The sequence below is a fragment of the Chanodichthys erythropterus genome, chromosome 17 (genome assembly GCF_024489055.1).
Source record: "Chanodichthys erythropterus isolate Z2021 chromosome 17, ASM2448905v1, whole genome shotgun sequence".
In the NCBI taxonomy this organism is placed as follows: Eukaryota; Metazoa; Chordata; class Actinopteri; order Cypriniformes; family Xenocyprididae; genus Chanodichthys; species Chanodichthys erythropterus.
In genome coordinates, this window is record NC_090237.1 from 6,197,744 (window position 1) to 6,217,669 (window position 19,926).

The 19,926-nt window shown below is 39.6% G+C and overlaps 2 protein-coding genes across 2 annotated transcripts; both read left to right on the forward strand.

Annotated features, from left to right (window-relative positions):
• Positions 1 to 4,576: 4,576 nt before the first annotated feature.
• Positions 4,577 to 6,667, forward strand: LOC137005150 (uncharacterized). Its single transcript, XM_067365954.1, has 3 exons — positions 4,577 to 4,642; positions 5,646 to 5,770; positions 6,097 to 6,667. The coding sequence occupies exons 1-3, from the start codon at positions 4,577 to 4,579 to the stop codon at positions 6,665 to 6,667; spliced, it is 762 nt and encodes a 253-aa protein (XP_067222055.1).
• A 10,011-nt stretch (positions 6,668 to 16,678) lies between these two features.
• On the forward strand, positions 16,679 to 19,512 carry LOC137004971 (uncharacterized). Its single transcript, XM_067365707.1, has 2 exons — positions 16,679 to 18,895; positions 19,378 to 19,512. Exon 1 carries the CDS (start codon positions 16,705 to 16,707, stop codon positions 18,613 to 18,615), a length of 1,911 nt encoding a protein of 636 aa, XP_067221808.1. The 5' UTR covers positions 16,679 to 16,704; the 3' UTR covers positions 18,616 to 18,895; positions 19,378 to 19,512.
• Positions 19,513 to 19,926: the final 414 nt, after the last annotated feature.

A 19,926-nucleotide genomic window follows, 5' to 3' on the forward strand; every position in this document is an offset into this window, starting at 1 on the left:
GGACTTTTCACATAAATCAATACTTAATTCTTTGAAAAATAATATTTTCATTTTACTGACTACTACAGCAATTATAACAAGAATGAATCATAAGTGCCGCAATGTGTTTTTTCTTGTTGCATATAGTAATTTACTTAGTTGAAAACAAATTCTGATATTCCAGGGCTGAAATAATACAAACCTTATTCCAAACAAGTTGAGACACTGTGCAAATTGTGAATAAAAACAGAATGCAATGATGTGGAAGTTTCAAATTTCAATATTTTATTCAGAATACAACATAGATGACATATCAAATGTTTAAACTGAGAAAATGTATCATTTTAAGGGAAAAATAAGTTGATTTTAAATTTCATGGCATCAACACATCTCAAAAAAGTTGGGACAAGGCCATGTTTACCACTGTGTGGCATCCCCTCTTCTTTTTATAACAGTCTGCAAACGTCTGGGGACTGAGGAGACAAGCTTCTCAAGTTTAGGAATAGGAATGTTGTCCCATTCTTGTCTAATACAGGCTTCTAGTTGCTCAACTATCTTAGGTCTTTGTCGCATCTTCCTCTTTATGCTGTCTCAAATGTTTTCTATGGGTGAAAGATCTGGACTGCAGGCTGGCCATTTCAGTTGTAAATGATGTTGATGTTGTAAATGATGCAGTATGTGGTCTGGCATTGTCATGTTGGAAAATGCAAGGTCTTCCCTGAAAGAGACGATGTCTGGATGGGAGCATATGTTGTTCTAGAACTTGGATATACCTTTCAGCATTGATGGTGCCTTTCCAGATGTGTAAGCTGCCCATGCCACATGCACTCATGCAACCCCATACCATCAGAGATGCAGGCTTCTGAACTGAGCCCTGATAACAACTTGGGTTGTCCTTGTCCTCTTTTGTCCAGATGACATGGCGTCCCAGTTTTCCAAAAAGAACTTCAAATTTTGATTAGTCTGACCACAGAACAGTTTTCCACTTTGCCACAGTCCATTTTAAATGAGCCTTGTCCCAGAGAAAACGCCTGCGCTTCTGCATCATGTTTAGATATGGCTTCTTTTTTGACCTATAGAGTTTTAGCCGGCAACGGCGAATGGCACGGTGGATTGTGTTCACGACAATGTTTTCTGGAAGTATTCCTGAGCCCATGTTGTGATTTCCATTACAGTAGCATTCCTGTATGTGATGCAGTGCCGTCTAAGGGCCCGAAGATCACGGGCATCCAGTATGGTTTTCCAGCCTTGACCCTTACGCACAGAGATTGTTCCACAGTCTCTGAATCTTTGGATGATATTATGCACTGTAGATGATGATAACTTCAAACTCTTTGCAATTTTTCTCTGAGAAACTCTTTTCTGATATTGCTCCACTATTTTTCGACGCAGCATTGGAGGAACTGGTGATCCTCTGCCCATCTTGACTTCTGAGAGACACTGCCACTCTGAGAGGCTCTTTTTATACCCAATCATGTTGCCAATTGACCTAATAAGTTGCAAATTGGTCCTCCAGCTGTTCCTTATATGTACATTTAACTTTTCCGGCCTCTTATTGCTACCTGTCCCAACTTTTTTGGAATGTGTAGCTCTCATGAAATCCAAAATGAGCCAATATTTGGCATGACATTTCAAAATGTCTCACTTTCAACATTTGATATGTTATCTATATTCTATTGTGAATAAAATATAAGTTTATAAGATTTGTAAATTATTGCATTCCTTTTTTATTCACAATTTGTACAGTGTCCCAACTTTTTTGGAATCGGGTTTGTAATAATAATAATAATAATAATAATAATGTTTGAGCAGTAAAATTTATCAACACGATCCATTTGGTCTTGGAAGGGAGCTGGGATAAAAAAGGAATAATGGTATTACTTTCCCAATATTTGTATTAATATTCTTAAAAGTAATGTAAATTATGCTGTTTTGAGTTTGATTATGTTGGTGTTTTTTATTTGCCTAGATGAGTGTGAAACCCTCGGCCTAACTTTTGCCCCGGGTCAAAAGTTTCAAAACATTTCACGAAGTTGGCATTACCAACATGAATCTTGGCCAAATAGTTCATATCACCTTCAAAACTCTCCTAAACCAACACAACACTTAATTTAAGTCTCAAAATAAGTTCTTTCCAGCATAACAATAGCAACAAATCTCACTCAGAAAGAGTGTCATCATTACACACTGACCTAAAACAACAGGGAGCAGTACATAAAATAAATGAACATTTATTTTAGAAGACTAAAGTACTTTTCACATAAATCAGTATTTAATTCTAGAAGAATAACATATTTCATTTTACTGACTACTACAGCAATTATAACAAGAATGAATCAATGTGTTTTTTTCTGTTTTGTTGCATATAGTACAATTTACTTTAAAGTTGAAAAAAGTTCTGAAATTCCGGGGCTGCAATAATAATAATAATGTTTGAGCAGTAAAACTTATCAACACGATTCGTTCGGTCTTGTGCAAGCAGCAGTTGCGATCAATATTGCAATGTATTGCAGCACCTTGCAATCTGCTTATCTTTGTACACATAAATGATCTGGTAGATTTTATCCGATGTTAACAGCAATGGGATGAGACATGCATTATTTATTTACACACTCAGCATTAGTGTCAAAAGATGACAAATCTGTGAAAAATATAGCCTTTTTTCATCTTTCTTCAGTAGAATATATATATATATATATATATATATATATATATATATATATATATATATATATATATATATATATATATATATATATATTTGTCTTTCTTCAGTAGACTCTCTCTAACAGATTGGCTTGTCTTTACCCAGTGTTTTACTCAGTGTATTAGTAATACATAAAGTGCTTTTTCTATACTTTAAAGGGTTAGTTCACCCAAAATTCAGTCATTAATTATTCACCATCATATAGTTCCACACCCATAAATCCTTTGTTCATCTTCTGAACACATATTAAGATATTTTTGATATAATCCGATGGCTCAGGGAGGCCTTCATTGCCAGCAAGACAATTAACACTTTAAAATGCGTAGAAAGTAACTAAAGACATATTTAAAACAGGTCATGTGACTACAGTGGTTCAACCCTAATGTAATGAAGCAACAACAATACTTTCTGACAAAACAATAACAAAATAATGACTTTATTCAACAATATCTAGTGATGGACGATTTCACTGCTTCATGAAGCTTCAAAGCTTTATAAATCTTTAGTTTTGAATCAGTGGTTTGGAGAGTGTATCAAACTGCCAAAGTCACATGATTTCAGTAAAAGAGGCTTTGTTCACCTTTTATTGTGGCCAGCCTAAGGCACACCTGTGCAATAATCATGCTGTCTAATCAGCATCTTAAAATATGCCACACCTGTGAGGTGGATGGATTATCTCGGCAAAGGAGAAGTGCTCACTAACAGAGATTTAGACAGATTTGTGATCTATATTTAAGAGAAATAGTCCTTTTGTGTAAATAGAAAAAGTCTTAGTTCGTTCAGTTCAGCCCATTGAGAATGGGGGTAAGAACAAAAGTGTTGCATTTATAATTTTGTTCATTGTATATATTCAAATCTAGGTATGAGATAACATTATTGTTAATGTTTAAAAAACGTATTAAACATTACATAATGATTAACAGATCAATATTTAAAGTAAATAAAATGCTAACAAGTCTCCTTAAAGTCTCCTTAAACTTCAATTCATATAATGTGCATTTACATTTACAAATTTGGAAATAATAGTTTTTATTAGTAATTATAAGCACTTTACACACTATCCCTCTTAACATATCCAACAACCTGTAAAGTTCATACATATTGGTATTTGTTTGTTGTGTTGTGTATTTTTTACAAATCATTTATTAATAATTTGTTCAGGTTTTTGCAGTACCCAATCTATAGCTGAAACTATTCATTATTTAGATGTTTCTAAACATTTACTAATCATTTAGTACATTTTAAGACACGCTATCTCAATAGTCTTGAATGACCCGAATTCCCCCTATTTACAAATCTTTACAAATCAAGTTTTTGCAGCACCCAATCTAAAGTTAAACCTGTTCATCATTTGTAAATGTTTATAAATGTTTATTATTCAACATTTAGTACATATATTGTCATTGGACTTGACAACGCTTGTGTAAAGATAACAACAACATATAATTGTAATTTGGATGCAAAACGTGTTTATCACATATCCTTAAATAGAGGATAACAGGAGAAAACAATTTTATTATATAAGCATTATATAATGTGTGTTAATGATGTATTAATTAAAGTTATTACAAAGTGTTATTCTTGGAGGAATTATTGTTCTATTTCCTATTGACCATTCAATTCTTATTGAATTGTTCTTCTTATTCTTATTCTTATTTTGAGGAAGTCCAACATTACCATACATGGTGAGATACACAAAGATGCTCAGACATTATTAAAGGAGTCAGTGATGAAACTGTGAAGCATTTTAATTGGTGTTTTCATGGTGTTGAACAAGAGGGCTGGTCGAGTGTCAGAATAAAAACCATCTACTTCGTCTTCCTCATCACTCCTGCTTCACTGCCGACTCACACAGCATCTCTGAACCTTCTGACCTGAGCAACAGATAAAATGGTAAGTCATATTCACACTCCTTCATCACTTTATACCATCATCATCAGTGCTAAAGCTCTTCATGTGACCTCACACAATTCTAACAGCTGATAGAAACTGTCAGATCATTCACTTGCACAAAGATAAATGTCAAACAGAGCACAAGGTGCTGCAACACATTTCATTACTGATCACAATTGATGTTTGCACAAGACCAAACTGATCATAATGATAAATAGTGCTGCAGGATTGTACATTAACTCTCTTTGTGCATCTGTATGGTATATATGTGAAAGGATGTTCATACAATGTGATCCTCTTTGTACTTCTCTTTGAGAAAAAAAAAGTGTGGACACGTAAAAGCCTTTGAGAAAGAGTAGGTTTCTTTAATGCTAACAGGAAAATTGGATGTCACCAAGGTACACTGTCAGAAAAAAAAGTACGGTGCTGTTACGGGGCTGTATACCAGGTACAAAGGTAAAAAGGTACTAATATGTACCTTTCACTTTTGTACCTTAGGGTATTGCCCCAGTGACAGCACTGTACCTTTTTTCTGACAGTGTATTGTGCTTTTTATTAAGTCTGTTGTGTCAAGAAATTATTATTATTATTATTATTATTATTATTAAAATATTTTTAAACAATATACTACAATATATATTTTTTTAATTCTATAGGCCAGGCCAAAACAGTAGCAAAAGTTACAGAAAAATATGTTCTGGTTACGCTGTTCTGAAAATTTAATGCACAAACCACTTTATACTTTAAATTTTTATTACTATTTTTATTTTTTATTTTTTACGTATTTACTACTTACTGCATACAGTTTTTTTCTCTCAAAAATAATAATAATAGTAATAATAATAATAATAGCAAGTGTGTATAATGAGACATTTCTCCCTTTTTTGTACATTGGCAAGTAAAAGTTTAATTTAGCAATATACTGAACAAAGTTATGAGAGAAACAACTGAATACAAAAATCATGACAGTATTACAATTCACAAAATGGTACTTGATTGAAATACTTTATGGTAATAACTACATGGAGGAAAATTATGACTGTTTATTATTATTATTATTTTATAGGTTTTCACTGTGCCTTTGAGGGTCCTTCTTCTCGGGATTGTTTTGCTTTCCTGCATTCAAAGTGTGGTGAATGAAGATGTGGACGTGAACACCCTTGCCAGGATTCAAAAATTTTTTCGTGACAAGTATGTTTTCATGTTGCTGTATGAAATGAAGGGGTAACACTGTACAATAAGATTGTATTTGTTAACATTATATGCATAATGTAGCTAAAAGTGACAATGTGATCTCACTATATTTATAGCTAATCATAACTAAAGTGTGTTTCTAGCACAAATACATTTTTGTATAAATGCATGGAAACAAAAAACATACAGATGAATGACACACAATGAGTTTGCCCTAATGTTAAAGTTTGTACTGTTGTTTCACACAGTCCCAGCATGCATGTTTGATTTCTCAGTTATTTTGCATATGTAAATAGTGATAATTCTTTCCTTTTTTTAACCAGTTATTATAACGGCGGCCAGTATGCAGTAGGCATCAATGTCATAAAAGGGCAGTGTCGAAGCGGATTCAGACCCACAACAGACAACTTTCTGACACATGACCCACCAGGAACAGTTAAACGCTACACAGTACCTAACAGCAAGAATGTCTACAGAGGCACTGAAGTCATCGCTGCAGGGTTTCATAAAGATGCACATTCAGAGGATTTACTGATGAATCCTCCAAATCGTTCTCCTTTTAAAGACTTGATGAATAGAAAAAAGGATCAATGTGTGGTTTTCTACACCTTAAATAGTCCCTGTTTAAACCGTTGTCTCAATAACAATAACAATAAGAATATTATACAAAGTCTTGATGAATTAAATGCGTACCGGGGAATGAAAGCCTTTGTTTATACAAGTATCTACACATATGATCAAAATAGTCCAGGTCTTAGAGATGGACTACAGAAGATTGCTAATCGTGTGCCGCTTTACCGCTGTGACCGTGGCAATTGTATCCTTTGTGGAAGACCAGGTTCAAACGTACCAGTGATAAATCAATGTTTAACAACGGCGTTCCCATTAGATTAACTGATGAGCTAGTTATCTGCTTCAGTGCTTAAATAGCCTTTCACATGCAGCTTTTTGCTTTTTCTTTCAAAAAGCACAATTTTTACAAATTAGTAAACTATGGCAGGGGAGAGTAAATGTTTACTTTTCATTTAAAGAAATTATTGCTTTATGAGTGATTGTATTCATATATAGGGACATATGACATTCAGCAACATTCTGGACATTTGAAAGCCTTGATAAAGGAAAAAAATACTAGTAAATTCAATATTTTGTATTCAGAAACATCTGGAATTATAAACAGATTAATGCTGTGTGAACCACAATGTTTTTTTTTGTTTGGTTTTGTTTTATTTTTTGTTTGTTCTTTAATTAAAATGCTTGTTAGTTTATGCTTATGCATTTAACATGTAATAGTGTCATAAACACTGCTTGGGGAAATAAATACATTTCTATGCACCACTTTCTGTTCTATTCTTTAATTTTATATTTCACACACACAGTGGTACACAATACTGTACAGGCGGGATGTTCACACTGTGAGGAGGTGGAATCAGGAGTGACATTCAGGCTCTTTTACATCTCAAAACATCTCTTTGATGGTAACAACTGAAATTGAGAATGTAACTTAAGTGTTGAGAATAATCCTCTGTAATAACCAATGCTTTTGTTAAACTTAAATAAATATTTGTCATTACCTTTTCTTCTGAATAAAAACTGAGAAATCTTTTTAAGTGGTCCTGCTCACAGTTGATCTTATAATTTAATGGCAGTATAACCCTCTTTTCAAGCTTTAAAAAAGATGCAAATGTATCATAAAATGGTCGGCAATTCGTACGTATTTTACGAGGTGGCTAAATCGTATGAATTCATACGACCTCACTCGTACTAATTCATACGTTTTTTGCTAAATCGTATGTATTTTAAGAGTTGACAAATTCGTATGAATTCATACATAATGACCTACCCCAAACCCCGCCCCTAAACCTAACCGTCACTGGGGTTTAGACAAATCGTACGAATTCGCACGAGTGAGGTCATATGAATTTATACGAAATAGCCACCTCGTAGAATAAGTACGCATTGGTCGTGAGATAGCGTTGAAAATATATGATTTAGCAAAAAACGTATGAATTAGTACGAGTGAGGTCGTATGAATTCATACGATTTAGCCACCTCGTAAAATACGTACGAATTGCCGTGAGAAATATCTACTTTAACGAAAATGAAGTAATTAAACACGAAAAGAAAGAGGCTACTCTGATTATAGCCTAATCCGAATGAAATGTGCGTTATCTCTCTAGGCGCGTCCATATGAGCAGATGATCAGCAATGAGAGTCAGCAATGTCAACTTTATCTTTGCAGCCGACACTGATTCAGAAAACATTACTTTATTAATAAACAATTAAAATGTCTCCTTGCTGTTTTTGTCACACTCATAATCATTACTTTTGCTGGTTCTTTATGGCAATTATGCGTGCCCTTGAGTGCTATATAGCTTCGCGCGCATGCTCTGACAGACACACACACAGCGCATCGTACATTATTATCAGTTTAAAATTATATTCGTGTATGACTTACCGCAGCACACACCAGAGAAAAAAACTTTGCAGGTCCTGGCTGAGAGAGAGCTTACTCGGATGAAAACCGCTTCAGTGAGCTCAATTATAGTAACGCGGCATTTTTTTTGTCAGTAACGCTAACGGCGTTGTAACGGGAGAAAAAGTAATTCGTTTGATTACTCGTTACTGAAAAAAGTAACTGCGTTAGTAACGCCCTATTTATAACGCCGTTATTCCCATCACTGCTGCCCAGCCATGCAGCCTATCATGAATAAGAACAGAGAGAGCAGTGACCCCCTTAGGGTAAACAGAACCAACTGCATTGTAGATATAATTAATGTCAATATTTTAATGCACAACATTTTTTGAGAATTTAGTCGGATTCAGGGGGAACCAGAAAGCCAAATACTGACTGGAAGAGAGGAAAAGCTGGGGATGGAGGAGTGTAATTAACTCCTGAGAAACAGGTGCTGATAATGCTGAAGGAGCTTACATATTCCCAATAGGGTCTAGCTGCAACCTGAGGGGGCGAGTGGAGCTCCACTCTCGAACAGGAAATACGTCACCTCCATTAGTTTAACTACTGTATTTGCATTATTGACTGACGTGACCAGCTAGAACTGATGCTATGCTTGATTTCATTCCATTGTGATGCTTTACAAAAGCCTATATTGCAAAATATTGTTTTCTTAATAGGCCCTTAACAAGGCCCTGAAACACATTGCAGCACTGAACACAAAGTTCTGCTGCCAAACACATCCAGTTGAGCCCGTCTAAAAAGTGCATCAAGAACGTTACTACTAATACATTAACTCTCTTTGTGCATCTGATTGTAAACAGAGTAGATAGTGAGGTAGATGATACTGTATTATAAACATGGTAATGCATTTGTGTAAGCCGTGTCTGTGAATGTTGCTCGTAGCACAATGTAAAAACAAAAACAAAAAAAAACATTGAATAATCAACAAGTACTTTTGTCAAATATTGTTGTGACAAATAAGTTTAATGAACTACTTGGTGAGTCTATCCCCCCCAGACATGCTTCATGGTGCAATGCATTCTGAGTGCATCATACGAAACTTATCCATGGCTCCCAGAATGCATTGCACCATTGAAGCATGTCACCATTGTTGAGATTCATATGCTGATTCTTGATGTCTTTGTGCGAGTAAAACTCACAGGAGCCCAAAAATATGTAAATGGTGTGTTATAAATCGTTTGATGTTCTGATTAATTTTTATTATTCCCTTGCTGTAGAATCATAACAATAAAACAGAATGAATAACATACTGCCTATATAAACCTTACACATAATATCAATGATTCAAGCCAATATACGATGATTATATTCTTATCATCAATCAGCTTACAGCATCTGATTATATTTTCTCTTGCTGTTCTCGCCATAACAAACAGACACAGCTGTCAAGAGAAAAACTAATGTTAAAAAGTCAAGAGCCTGACTAAAGCACACACTGATCGCCACAATGGTAACATCAAATCAAACTATTACTTTCAAATAAGTAATCAACATCCAAGCCTCTTCTTAATTCTTAATACGAACTTCTGTAGATGTCTGACAGAAATAAAGTCAGTCTGGTTAGTAATAAGTGAAGCTAATGTTGTTTGTGGAGTTGTACCCCCAACGCCCCTCGCAGGCCGGGGGGTACTCCCGCAACTGCGCTTTACTCCCCCCCGGGGCCTGTCTCGGCGGCCGCAGCACCTGGGGGTAAGGACAGACGAGACGAGAGAAAGGAGACGGAAGCAAGGGGAGCGACAGGACGAGAGAGGGGAGAGAGGAAAAAAAGAGGGGAAAAAAAATTCTTGGTCCGGTTCCCCGACACACTGCCGCTCGGTCCTCAGCCTGCCAAGGCTGGTGCGCCTCCCAGGTGAAGCTCATTAACACTCGCGCCACCGGCCTCGCGCCGTTCCCTCACGGCTCTCGCCCGCCCTGGTCGCCACACAGATCTTGAGAGATGTAATGTATTTTATCTTCAGTTGATTTCATCCAAGGCTGTGGCTGAAAGTAGTTCTTGTGTTTCTCTTTCCTTCAGTGATTCTGCTTGTTAACAGCAGGTGTTCTTCACTAATACAAAATCATTATTCAATCACTTAATTATCTCATTACCTCCAACACTGATTAAGTGTTACATTAAACAGCCTGTAGTGTGCACACTAAGCAGTGTTCATTTCATCTGGGCAAATCCATGTGGGGCCTACACGGAAACTGGGTGCAAAACTGGCTGGGTCCCAGTTAGATAGCCCAGGTCAAACCCATTTGGGCCCCACATGGCTCTGCTGGCTGGGTGTAAACTCAACAATCAGGTGCAAGTACAATAAAAAAGGAAAAAGTTGAGTTTATGTGTCTTCAACAAAATGGAAGGCAATGTTGCAGTAAGAGGGGGAAACTTCATTGGCCACAGAGCTATTTTGAATGTCCCGGGCCAACGTGATGGTAACATCACAATGATTGTTGCAATCACACAGAATGGGGTCCTCTACCAGCATGCCAACTTAGGCGCAACACGGCCCACACATTCACATTTTAGACAGACTGCACAAAATCATCACAGCAGAAGACCAACTGGATGCAGAGCAGATGAGATACATTGTCATATGGGACAATGTAAATTTCCACCTATCTGCTCTGTTCCAAAACTGGTTTCATTACAGTTTTTGCTTGAACACTATAGACCCATGCTTAGACTAAAGTAACACAACTTGAAGCTTTTGTTACCGTACCTCAAACACATGTACCTCATGCTTTTAAACTAAAGCCTATATTCAGACTCTTTGCATCACAGAAATACATTATATTTTAAAGTATAATATAAAACCATTACTTTATATTGTAATAATATTTTTCTGTATGCTTCATATATCATAATGAGCTTGAGACATCACAGAAGGTTTTTTTTCACAGCCTACCTGACTGAAATGCCTCATTAATATGCAAGTCATTTCAGCTCATTACTATCCAATTCTTTTGTCTTCTCAGGTGAGAATGGCCCATTTTCAGTGGGGATTCACGCCTCCTCGCATACTGTGTTTCTTGGCAAAAAGTGTCTTACAAAAACTAAATGAATATATTGTTTTATATGAAGGAGTAGGCAGCATAATTTTTACATAATTCTGAAGCAAAAATTCTAGTCTACAACCTCCAATACCCAAAAGTCTTGTGAACACAGATTTACTATACTTTTTTTGGACTTATTTCAGTGACTTTTGCAGACTGAGTTTTTTGTTTTTTCAATAACCACGCATAAATGTTATTCCTTCAAAAACACAAACATGTACATACATGTTCCTCACATATTATTGTAGCCTAGTTTGTGCTGAATACAGTGTAATGACACTTTTTCCATTAATATGTTTATGAAGAACTGAAAAAAGCACAAATGTCAGGGCATGTCAAAACTTCTCCAGGCCCCAAATCAGCCTCAGACTCCAGAGGGTTAAACAAAAGTGCTGCTTTGCACTCTAGTTGCAATTCTGCAACACACTTACTCCTTTATGCAACACTACACTCTATTTCATACATAAGACACTTCGTTCAAAAATGAAATCTCAGGGTGCCATTTGGAAAACACATGCATCCAAAATACAAAACACATCAGGTAATTGCAACCACTCAAATACACACCTCAAAACACTTACTTACAAAACTGAACACCAATCAGCCATGTACAAAATTCCCTATTCTGTCACTAGAGGGCAGCACAATATTCATTATATTGTAGGAATTCCTTATCACGCATGTGTGAGTTATACTTGTTCAGACTTGTTCAGACAGCAGCGTGCAGTAGCCGAGTTATAAGGAGTTTCCTGGCTTTGTTTATTCCATGAAAATCTGCTTTTCCTTGTGTGGTATTGCTGTGCGTTTATAACTCCGTAAGTAGCAACATTTATTATTATTGTAGATATGTTTCAAAGTGTTTATAGCATAATTGAGTTCATTTTCACCTCAGAATTATTACTGCGTCATATGCGCAATGGCGGCAATACTCGTATTCGACGAATCATCTAGTTATTTGTTATTTAAGATGTTTATTCTTCTGAAAGGAAGTTGCCTGTTATGTATGTTGATAAGAATATTTATTCAATGTTTGATCGGCACTTTAGCAATAACATTTGAGCGTATGGAAGTGCTAGAGCAGCGCACACACTTTGTAATCTGACACCACTTGTTAGCGGCAGCTCGGGGTGTTTAGTATAGCTGCATATACTGCTCATATATTACAATAAGCTCTGGTTTACTGTTAGATTATATAATTTTAATTTATCAGTGTATAGATATACAGTTATAATCTCTGTATTTTCAGTCATGTTATATTATCCTGTATATTTACTATCCTCATTTTATTTTCTCACAGAAACCACATTGATGTGCATATCCACACAATAAATTAGATCAACCACGTTCACTCTGGAGTAGCTGCAGTTCTTTCTGACCGAAGAATTAGGCCATTGGTGTCCCAACCATATAACTGCACACAGAATATCTCACAAGTTGGTCCTTCGAGCCGGATCGGGACATCAGATACGCTATGGCTACATCCAGAGATTACTACGAAGGAGAACAAGTGCCAGATCCTCGTCCAAGTCGTACCCGGCGGGTGCCCACCTACTTGGAGGATTATGTGCTTGATTATCCACCTCCACGGCATGATCATCCTTCACCAGCAGATGGCATTCAAGGAATATCTCATGCAAGCCAGGACCCTTATAGGGGCTATATTACTCCTGCTCACAGGGGCAGAGATTTAGAGAGTGCAAAGCTGCATCACTTGGAGGCCCGGTGGAAAGAGTTAAGCAGTGAGATGAGAGAACTTCAAATCAGAATGGACAGTGCTAGACAGGCATCCTTTCCATCTAGATCTCCTGTTTATGGACAATATCAGAGTCTTTCTCGCCTTGAACTGAGTAATGCTGCATTAGAGCCACCTGTGACTGTAACCTCATCCCCACACTATGAGGAATCACTTTATCACGAGCCCCCTCTGCAGCAGCGATCACAACCAAGCATGCAGCCACCCAATATAGCTCGTGTATCTTCTCTGCCAGGGCCACAGCCTCAGAGACCATTTGCTGAACTGCGACGGTCAGATTCATGGCCTCCCACAGCTGCTCAGCCTGTTCAGCCTACCTACCCTCCGGTACAGCCACAGCATCAGCCGTCTCCAATGCAGTCTGCACCAGCCCGCATGCAGCCAGTGCATCAATCAGCTGCTGTACAGCCTGCACATTCTTATGTTCAACCCCAACGTCAACCAGTTGCTGTACAATCTGCGCCAGCCTCACTGCAGCCACAGTACCCGCAGATAGTGCCAGCTCCTGTTCAGCCTGTGCCAGCGCAACCAGCGGTGCATCCCCAACGCCCTTATCTACCATCATCTCTGCCTCCACCTCCTTGGCCTGGACCACAACCACAGACTTATTATCCTGTCAATTCTGTGACGCCTGGACTGATAGAAATGGCCATTGCTTCATCCTATGGTATACCCAAACCAAAGCTGGCAGTCTTCTCCTCAGGGAAAGAGAGTGATTTCCTTATGCTCAAGAAAGGACTGGACAGCATCCTTGGCCCACACAGACATTTAACTGAGGACTATAAGTATCAAGTGCTCTTGGATCATTTACATCTCCCCGCTGCTTACCAGGTTGCTAAGAGGTATGTCAACAGCCCATTTCCTTACACCAGTGCTATGCAGGCTCTTGAACAGAGATACGGTCAACCCAGACAGTTAATTCAGAGCGAGCTGAGAGCTATCCTCAATGCACCAGCTGTTCGACCAGGTGATGCACAAGGATTTGAGGACTTTGCGGCAGCTGTTAACACACTGGTGGGCATGTTGAACACAATGGATGGTCCCTCTAGATATGAACTGCAGTGTGGTTCTCACGTTGACACTCTACTGACCAAACTGCCTGTCAGTTATAGAGACTCATTCATAGAATACTGTCTCAACCAGCACATTATTGTTAGCGGTAGTTCCAGGACCTACACATTGCTAGAATTTGCAGAGTGGTTGGAAAGGAAGTCTCAGGCCATTCAGATATCTCGACGTGTAACAGGTCCAGTGTATACAGAACCCTTTCGGCGAGAGCAGAAACTTGTTTCTCATCCCAAAGCCAAGGCTGCCACAATTCTCACAAGCAGTGAGCAACCTAAAGCCTTCAATTTGCCCTCCAGCTCCCCCACAGTCGGTAAAATGGCAGCTACAGCTAAAAAGCGGGATCGCTTTAAGCCCTTCTGTCCATACTGCAACAACCATGAACACTACCTCAATGCATGTGCAGCTTTTTGCAAGTTGAACCACACTCAAAGAGGAAGCTGGATTAAGGAGCACAATAAATGCTGGAGATGTGGACGAGGTCACAAACAAGACAGCTGCACGCTCAAGAAAACTTGTTCTACCTGTGGAGGACACCACCTACCTGTTCTACATGAAGTTGCAGTTACTGTGGAAAACCAAAGCATACTCACATTGAGCACAACAACTTCTCAGGTTTACTTGGATCAGGCCAGTCATTCAGGCAGAGTAATGCTGAAAGTTGTCCCAGTAAGACTTCGCAGTGGTAAACGGTTCCTGGACACGCATGCAGTGTTGGACGATGGGTCTGAAAGAACGATCATCTTGCCAGCAGCAGTCAAACATCTGGGCTTGAAAGGATCTGAAGAAACTTTGACTCTTCGAACGATAAGACACGACCTTGTTCAGCTAAGAGGAACCGCAGTCTCCTTCGAGGTATCTGCTCTGTCACACCTAAATGTTAAACACCAGATTCAGAATGCATTCACAGCCGCAGATCTCAATCTTGCTGAGCAGTCCTGTCCTGCAGACGCACTGAAGAGGAGATATGGACACCTCAGGGCAATTCCATTGCCAGTATTCAATAAAGTGCAGCCTTTGCTACTCATAGGATCAGATTATCCACAGCTGATCACACCAAACTGCCCAATCCGTATGGGTCCGCTTGGTAGCCCTATAGCGGTACACACACTTCTTGGCTGGACAGTTCAAGGGCCAACAACCTTTCTCCAGCAACCCTCAAACGTAAGCTCATGCCTCCACACGGCATTCCTTTCTCCTACACAAGAGTTACGTCAACATGTTGAGCGGTTGTGGCAGCTTGACATACTGCCACCAAGAAATGAGAAAGAAATAGTCCGCTCCAGACAAGATAAAGCTGCATTTGTCATGTTGGAGGAGAAAACGGTACGTGTTACAGTTGATGGTACAACCCGCTATGCTACCCCACTACTTCACAAGCAAGACACGGCTAAACTTCAGGCACCACCCACTGCTGTCATGGCTCTTTTAAGAGCTACAGAACGTCGCCTCACTAATAATCCTGACCTGGCAAACGTGTATAACAAAGAGATACACAAACTTGAGGAAGCTGGTTACGCAGTACGAATAACTAACCCAGAAGCAGCCCATTCCAGTGACTCATGGTACGTTCCTCACCACATTGTACTCCACAATGACAAAGCCCGGGTGGTCTTTAATTGCTCTTTCACCTATAAGCAAATGAACCTAAATGATAATCTACTACCTGGTCCCACTCTCGGTCCACCACTGTTGGGAGTCTTACTCAGGTTCAGAGAGCATGTTGTTGCCATAAGTGGAGACATACGAGCCATGTTTCACCAAATCAGACTGCTACCTGAAGACCAGCCACTGCTCCGCTTTCTCTGGAGAGACATGGAAAGAGATCGTACCCCAGACATCTATGAATGGCGAGTGTTACCATTTGGGACAACTTGTAGTCCATGCTGCGCTACTCATGCCCTCCAGAGACATGTCAGAGATAACAGCGTGGGCAATGAAGATGTAGTTGAGTCTGTCCAGCAGTCTTTCTATGTGGACAACTGCTTACAGTCCCTTCAATCTCAGCATCATGCTAAGCAACTTATCAACAAAATGAGAGCATTATTAGCAGCTGGTGGCTTCGACATAAGGCAGTGGGCTAGTAATGTTCCTGATGTGATTGCGCATCTACCTGCTGAAGCCAAATCAGTGGGCTGTGAGCGGTGGCTATCTGCAAACAAAACTGACCCGCAAGAGTCGACCCTCGGCCTGGTGTGGCACTGTTCCCAGGACACTTTAGGCTATAAGCACAGGCCTGTATCAACAATTGGGGAAAGCTCAATGAGAAATGTATATCGCATACTGGCAAGCCAGTATGACCCACTCGGATACATCATCCCCTTTACCACCAGGGCCAAAATAATGGTACAAACACTATGGAAGAGGGTTGGAAGTTGGGATGAACCACTACCAGCTGACCTCTTCTCAGAATGGCATGCTTGGGAAGAAGAGCTTCCTAATTTACAGAGAATAATACTGCCTAGGTGTTACACACCAGCATGCAACAACACCTCCTCCATTATCGATATGCATGTCTTCTGTGATGCCTCAGAGAAGGCATATGGCTCTGTAGCTTATTTATGGGTGGAAACAGGTGATGATATCCAGGTTGCATTCATCATGGCGAGGTCAAAGGTGGCACCCAAAAAGCAACTCTCCATGCCACGCCTTGAACTCTGTGCAGCATTGTCTGGAGCTCAGCTTGCCAAAACACTTAACTCGGAACTCACACTTAACATCAGACAGACAGTCATGTGGTCAGACTCAACAACTGTATTACATTGGATACAGTCTGAGTCATGCAATTATAAAGTGTTCGTGGGCACGCGAGTCGCAGAGATCCAAGACCTTGTGGGGCATGATAATTGGAAATATGTGGACTCTGATAACAATCCCGCTGATGATATCACCCGGGGTAAGACCCTCATAGATCTGTCCCAGCCTTGCAGATGGAATCAAGGTCCAGCATTTCTACGCCAATCTCCAGACCACTGGCCAATCCACCCTTCAGTGCCAATTGAAGATTCAGAAGAACTCCGTAAAACATCATTTTGTGGTAACGTCTCAATCAGTCACACTTCTTTACCTAATGTAGATGATTGCAAATCTTGGGACGACCTCATCATGACCACATATCAGTCTATGCATGGGGCGGCAGCTCCCCCTTTGTCTGCCACAGAACGCATAGAGACTGAAACTGCTGTACTCAGACGTGCACAGAATGAAAGTTTCCCTGAGGAAGTGCACACTCTTAAAGCCAATAAACCTGTGCATTCAAGTAGCCGATTGAAGTCTCTTGCTCCAGCATTAGACCCTGATCTTGGTCTGATTAGAGTTGGTGGTAGATTACGCAAAGCTGCAATCTTGCCAGAGGATGCACTGCACCCTATTGTACTGGCACCAGAACACCCCATAACAAAGCTGTTAATTCAAGACTTTGATAATCGCCTAATGCACGCCGGTCCTGAAAGAGTATTTGCAGAGTTAAGACGAACTTATTGGGTTCTCAGAGGCCGTCAAGCTATCAAAAAGCACCAGAGACAATGCACGGAATGTAGGAAATGGCGTGGCAAGCCTGTTGTACCAAAAATGGCAGACCTACCAGCTTCCCGTCTGAGGATTAACCAGCCTCCGTTCTGGTCAACAGGGGTGGACTGTTTTGGCCCCTACATGGTTAAAGTTGGCAGACGGCAGGAAAAGAGATGGGGCATAATATTTAAATGTCTCACTACAAGATGCATACATCTCGACTTGTTATGTAGCATGGATGCAGATTCCTTTTTATTAGCCCTTAGACGCTTCATAGCAAGGAGAGGAAAGCCTTTTGAGCTCATCTGCGACAGAGGCACCAACTTCAGGGGGGGAGAGCGTGAGCTTTCTGAAGCCTTTGTCGAGATGGAACCATCCCTTCAAGAGCAACTAGCAAACCAAAAGATTGCCTTTCAATTCAATCCACCTCATGCACCGCATTTCGGTGGAGCATGGGAGAGGGAAATTAAATCTGTGAAGTCCTCACTCCAAGTTGTTCTAAAGGATCACATTGTCCCAGAGGAGGTCCTCATCACAGTGTTGACTGAAGTGGAAGGCATCCTAAATTCAAAACCACTGGGGTACGTGTCCTCTGATATAGCGGATCCAGACCCTATTACCCCAAATTTATTGCTTATGGGGCGGCGGGACGCTTCCCTACCTCAGGCTGTGTATGGGCCCAGTAATCTACTTGGACGGCGTCGCTACAGACACAGTCAAGTGATTGCCGATCACTTCTGGACTCAGTTCCTCAGAAACTACCTACCCAGTCTTCAGCTTCGACAGAAGTGGCAGGACATCACATCAAACCTAGCAGCCGATCAGGTTGTATTGATTGCGGACTCTCAACTTCCCAGAGCCCAGTGGCCAGTCGGTAAGGTAACCAGAGTCCTACCAAGCGATGACGGCGCCATAAGAGCTGCAGAAGTGGACATCAAGGGCAATACATATGTCCGCCCTGTTGCTAAACTTATTGTGTTACCCGAAATGCCTAAAGATTAACTTGTAGCAATAGTAGTAGAGTTGGGACATTTTGTGAAATTACAAATTTCCTGCGTAAATTTGTGGGGCGGCTGTACAAAATTCCCTATTCTGTCACTAGAGGGCAGCACAATATTCATTATATTGTAGGAATTCCTTATCACGCATGTGTGAGTTATACTTGTTCAGACTTGTTCAGACAGCAGCGTGCAGTAGCCGAGTTATAAGGAGTTTCCTGGCTTTGTTTATTCCATGAAAATCTGCTTTTCCTTGTGTGGTATTGCTGTGCGTTTATAACTCCGTAAGTAGCAACATTTATTATTATTGTAGATATGTTTCAAAGTGTTTATAGCATAATTGAGTTCATTTTCACCTCAGAATTATTACTGCGTCATATGCGCAATGGCGGCAATACTCGTATTCGACGAATCATCTAGTTATTTGTTATTTAAGATGTTTATTCTTCTGAAAGGAAGTTGCCTGTTATGTATGTTGATAAGAATATTTATTCAATGTTTGATCGGCACTTTAGCAATAACATTTGAGCGTATGGAAGTGCTAGAGCAGCGCACACACTTTGTAATCTGACACCACTTGTTAGCGGCAGCTCGGGGTGTTTAGTATAGCTGCATATACTGCTCATATATTACAATAAGCTCTGGTTTACTGTTAGATTATATAATTTTAATTTATCAGTGTATAGATATACAGTTATAATCTCTGTATTTTCAGTCATGTTATATTATCCTGTATATTTACTATCCTCATTTTATTTTCTCACAGAAACCACATTGATGTGCATATCCACACAATAAATTAGATCAACCACGTTCACTCTGGAGTAGCTGCAGTTCTTTCTGACCGAAGAATTAGGCCATTGGTGTCCCAACCATATAACTGCACACAGAATATCTCACAAGCCAGCTACAAAAAGACCTCAGTTAAGCCATTTTGAGAATTTGGCAAGCATGGAGAGCAAGAGGTGGAGGCAGAGGAAGAGGAAGAGAGAGAGGAGAAGAACATGGTCAAAGAGGCTATACCCGGAACAATATTTCAGATGATATTAGAGCAATGGTGGTGGATCATGTGGCCAGACCCAAACAGACGGCAGGATCTATAATCCCACACACGCACAATTGGCCTGTTTTTCTGTATTTACAGTAGTGTATTTTTGTATTATTTTTTGCGTTACTGCATTTACTTCACTGTACTGTATAGTAATGTGATGTGCAGTATTGAGTTGATGTCATCTGTAACATTTCAGTTCTTTCATTTTTGGTTGTTGTGAAAACTTTTGTTGGAAAAAAAAAAAAAAACAGAACAAAAACTGTA

Excerpts from the sequence above, each read along its gene's own strand:
- LOC137005150 (XM_067365954.1), top strand. The coding sequence starts at position 4,577 with ATGGTAAGTCATATTCACACTCCTTCATCACTTTATACCATCATCATC. Across the intron at positions 4,643-5,645 it reads TCAGTGCTAAAGCTCTTCAT|GTTTTCACTGTGCCTTTGAG; the intron begins GTGACCTCACAC and ends ATTATTTTATAG. Across the intron at positions 5,771-6,096 it reads CAAAAATTTTTTCGTGACAA|TTATTATAACGGCGGCCAGT; the intron begins GTATGTTTTCAT and ends TTTTTTAACCAG.
- LOC137004971 (XM_067365707.1), top strand. The coding sequence starts at position 16,705 with ATGGCGAGGTCAAAGGTGGCACCCAAAAAGCAACTCTCCATGCCACGC.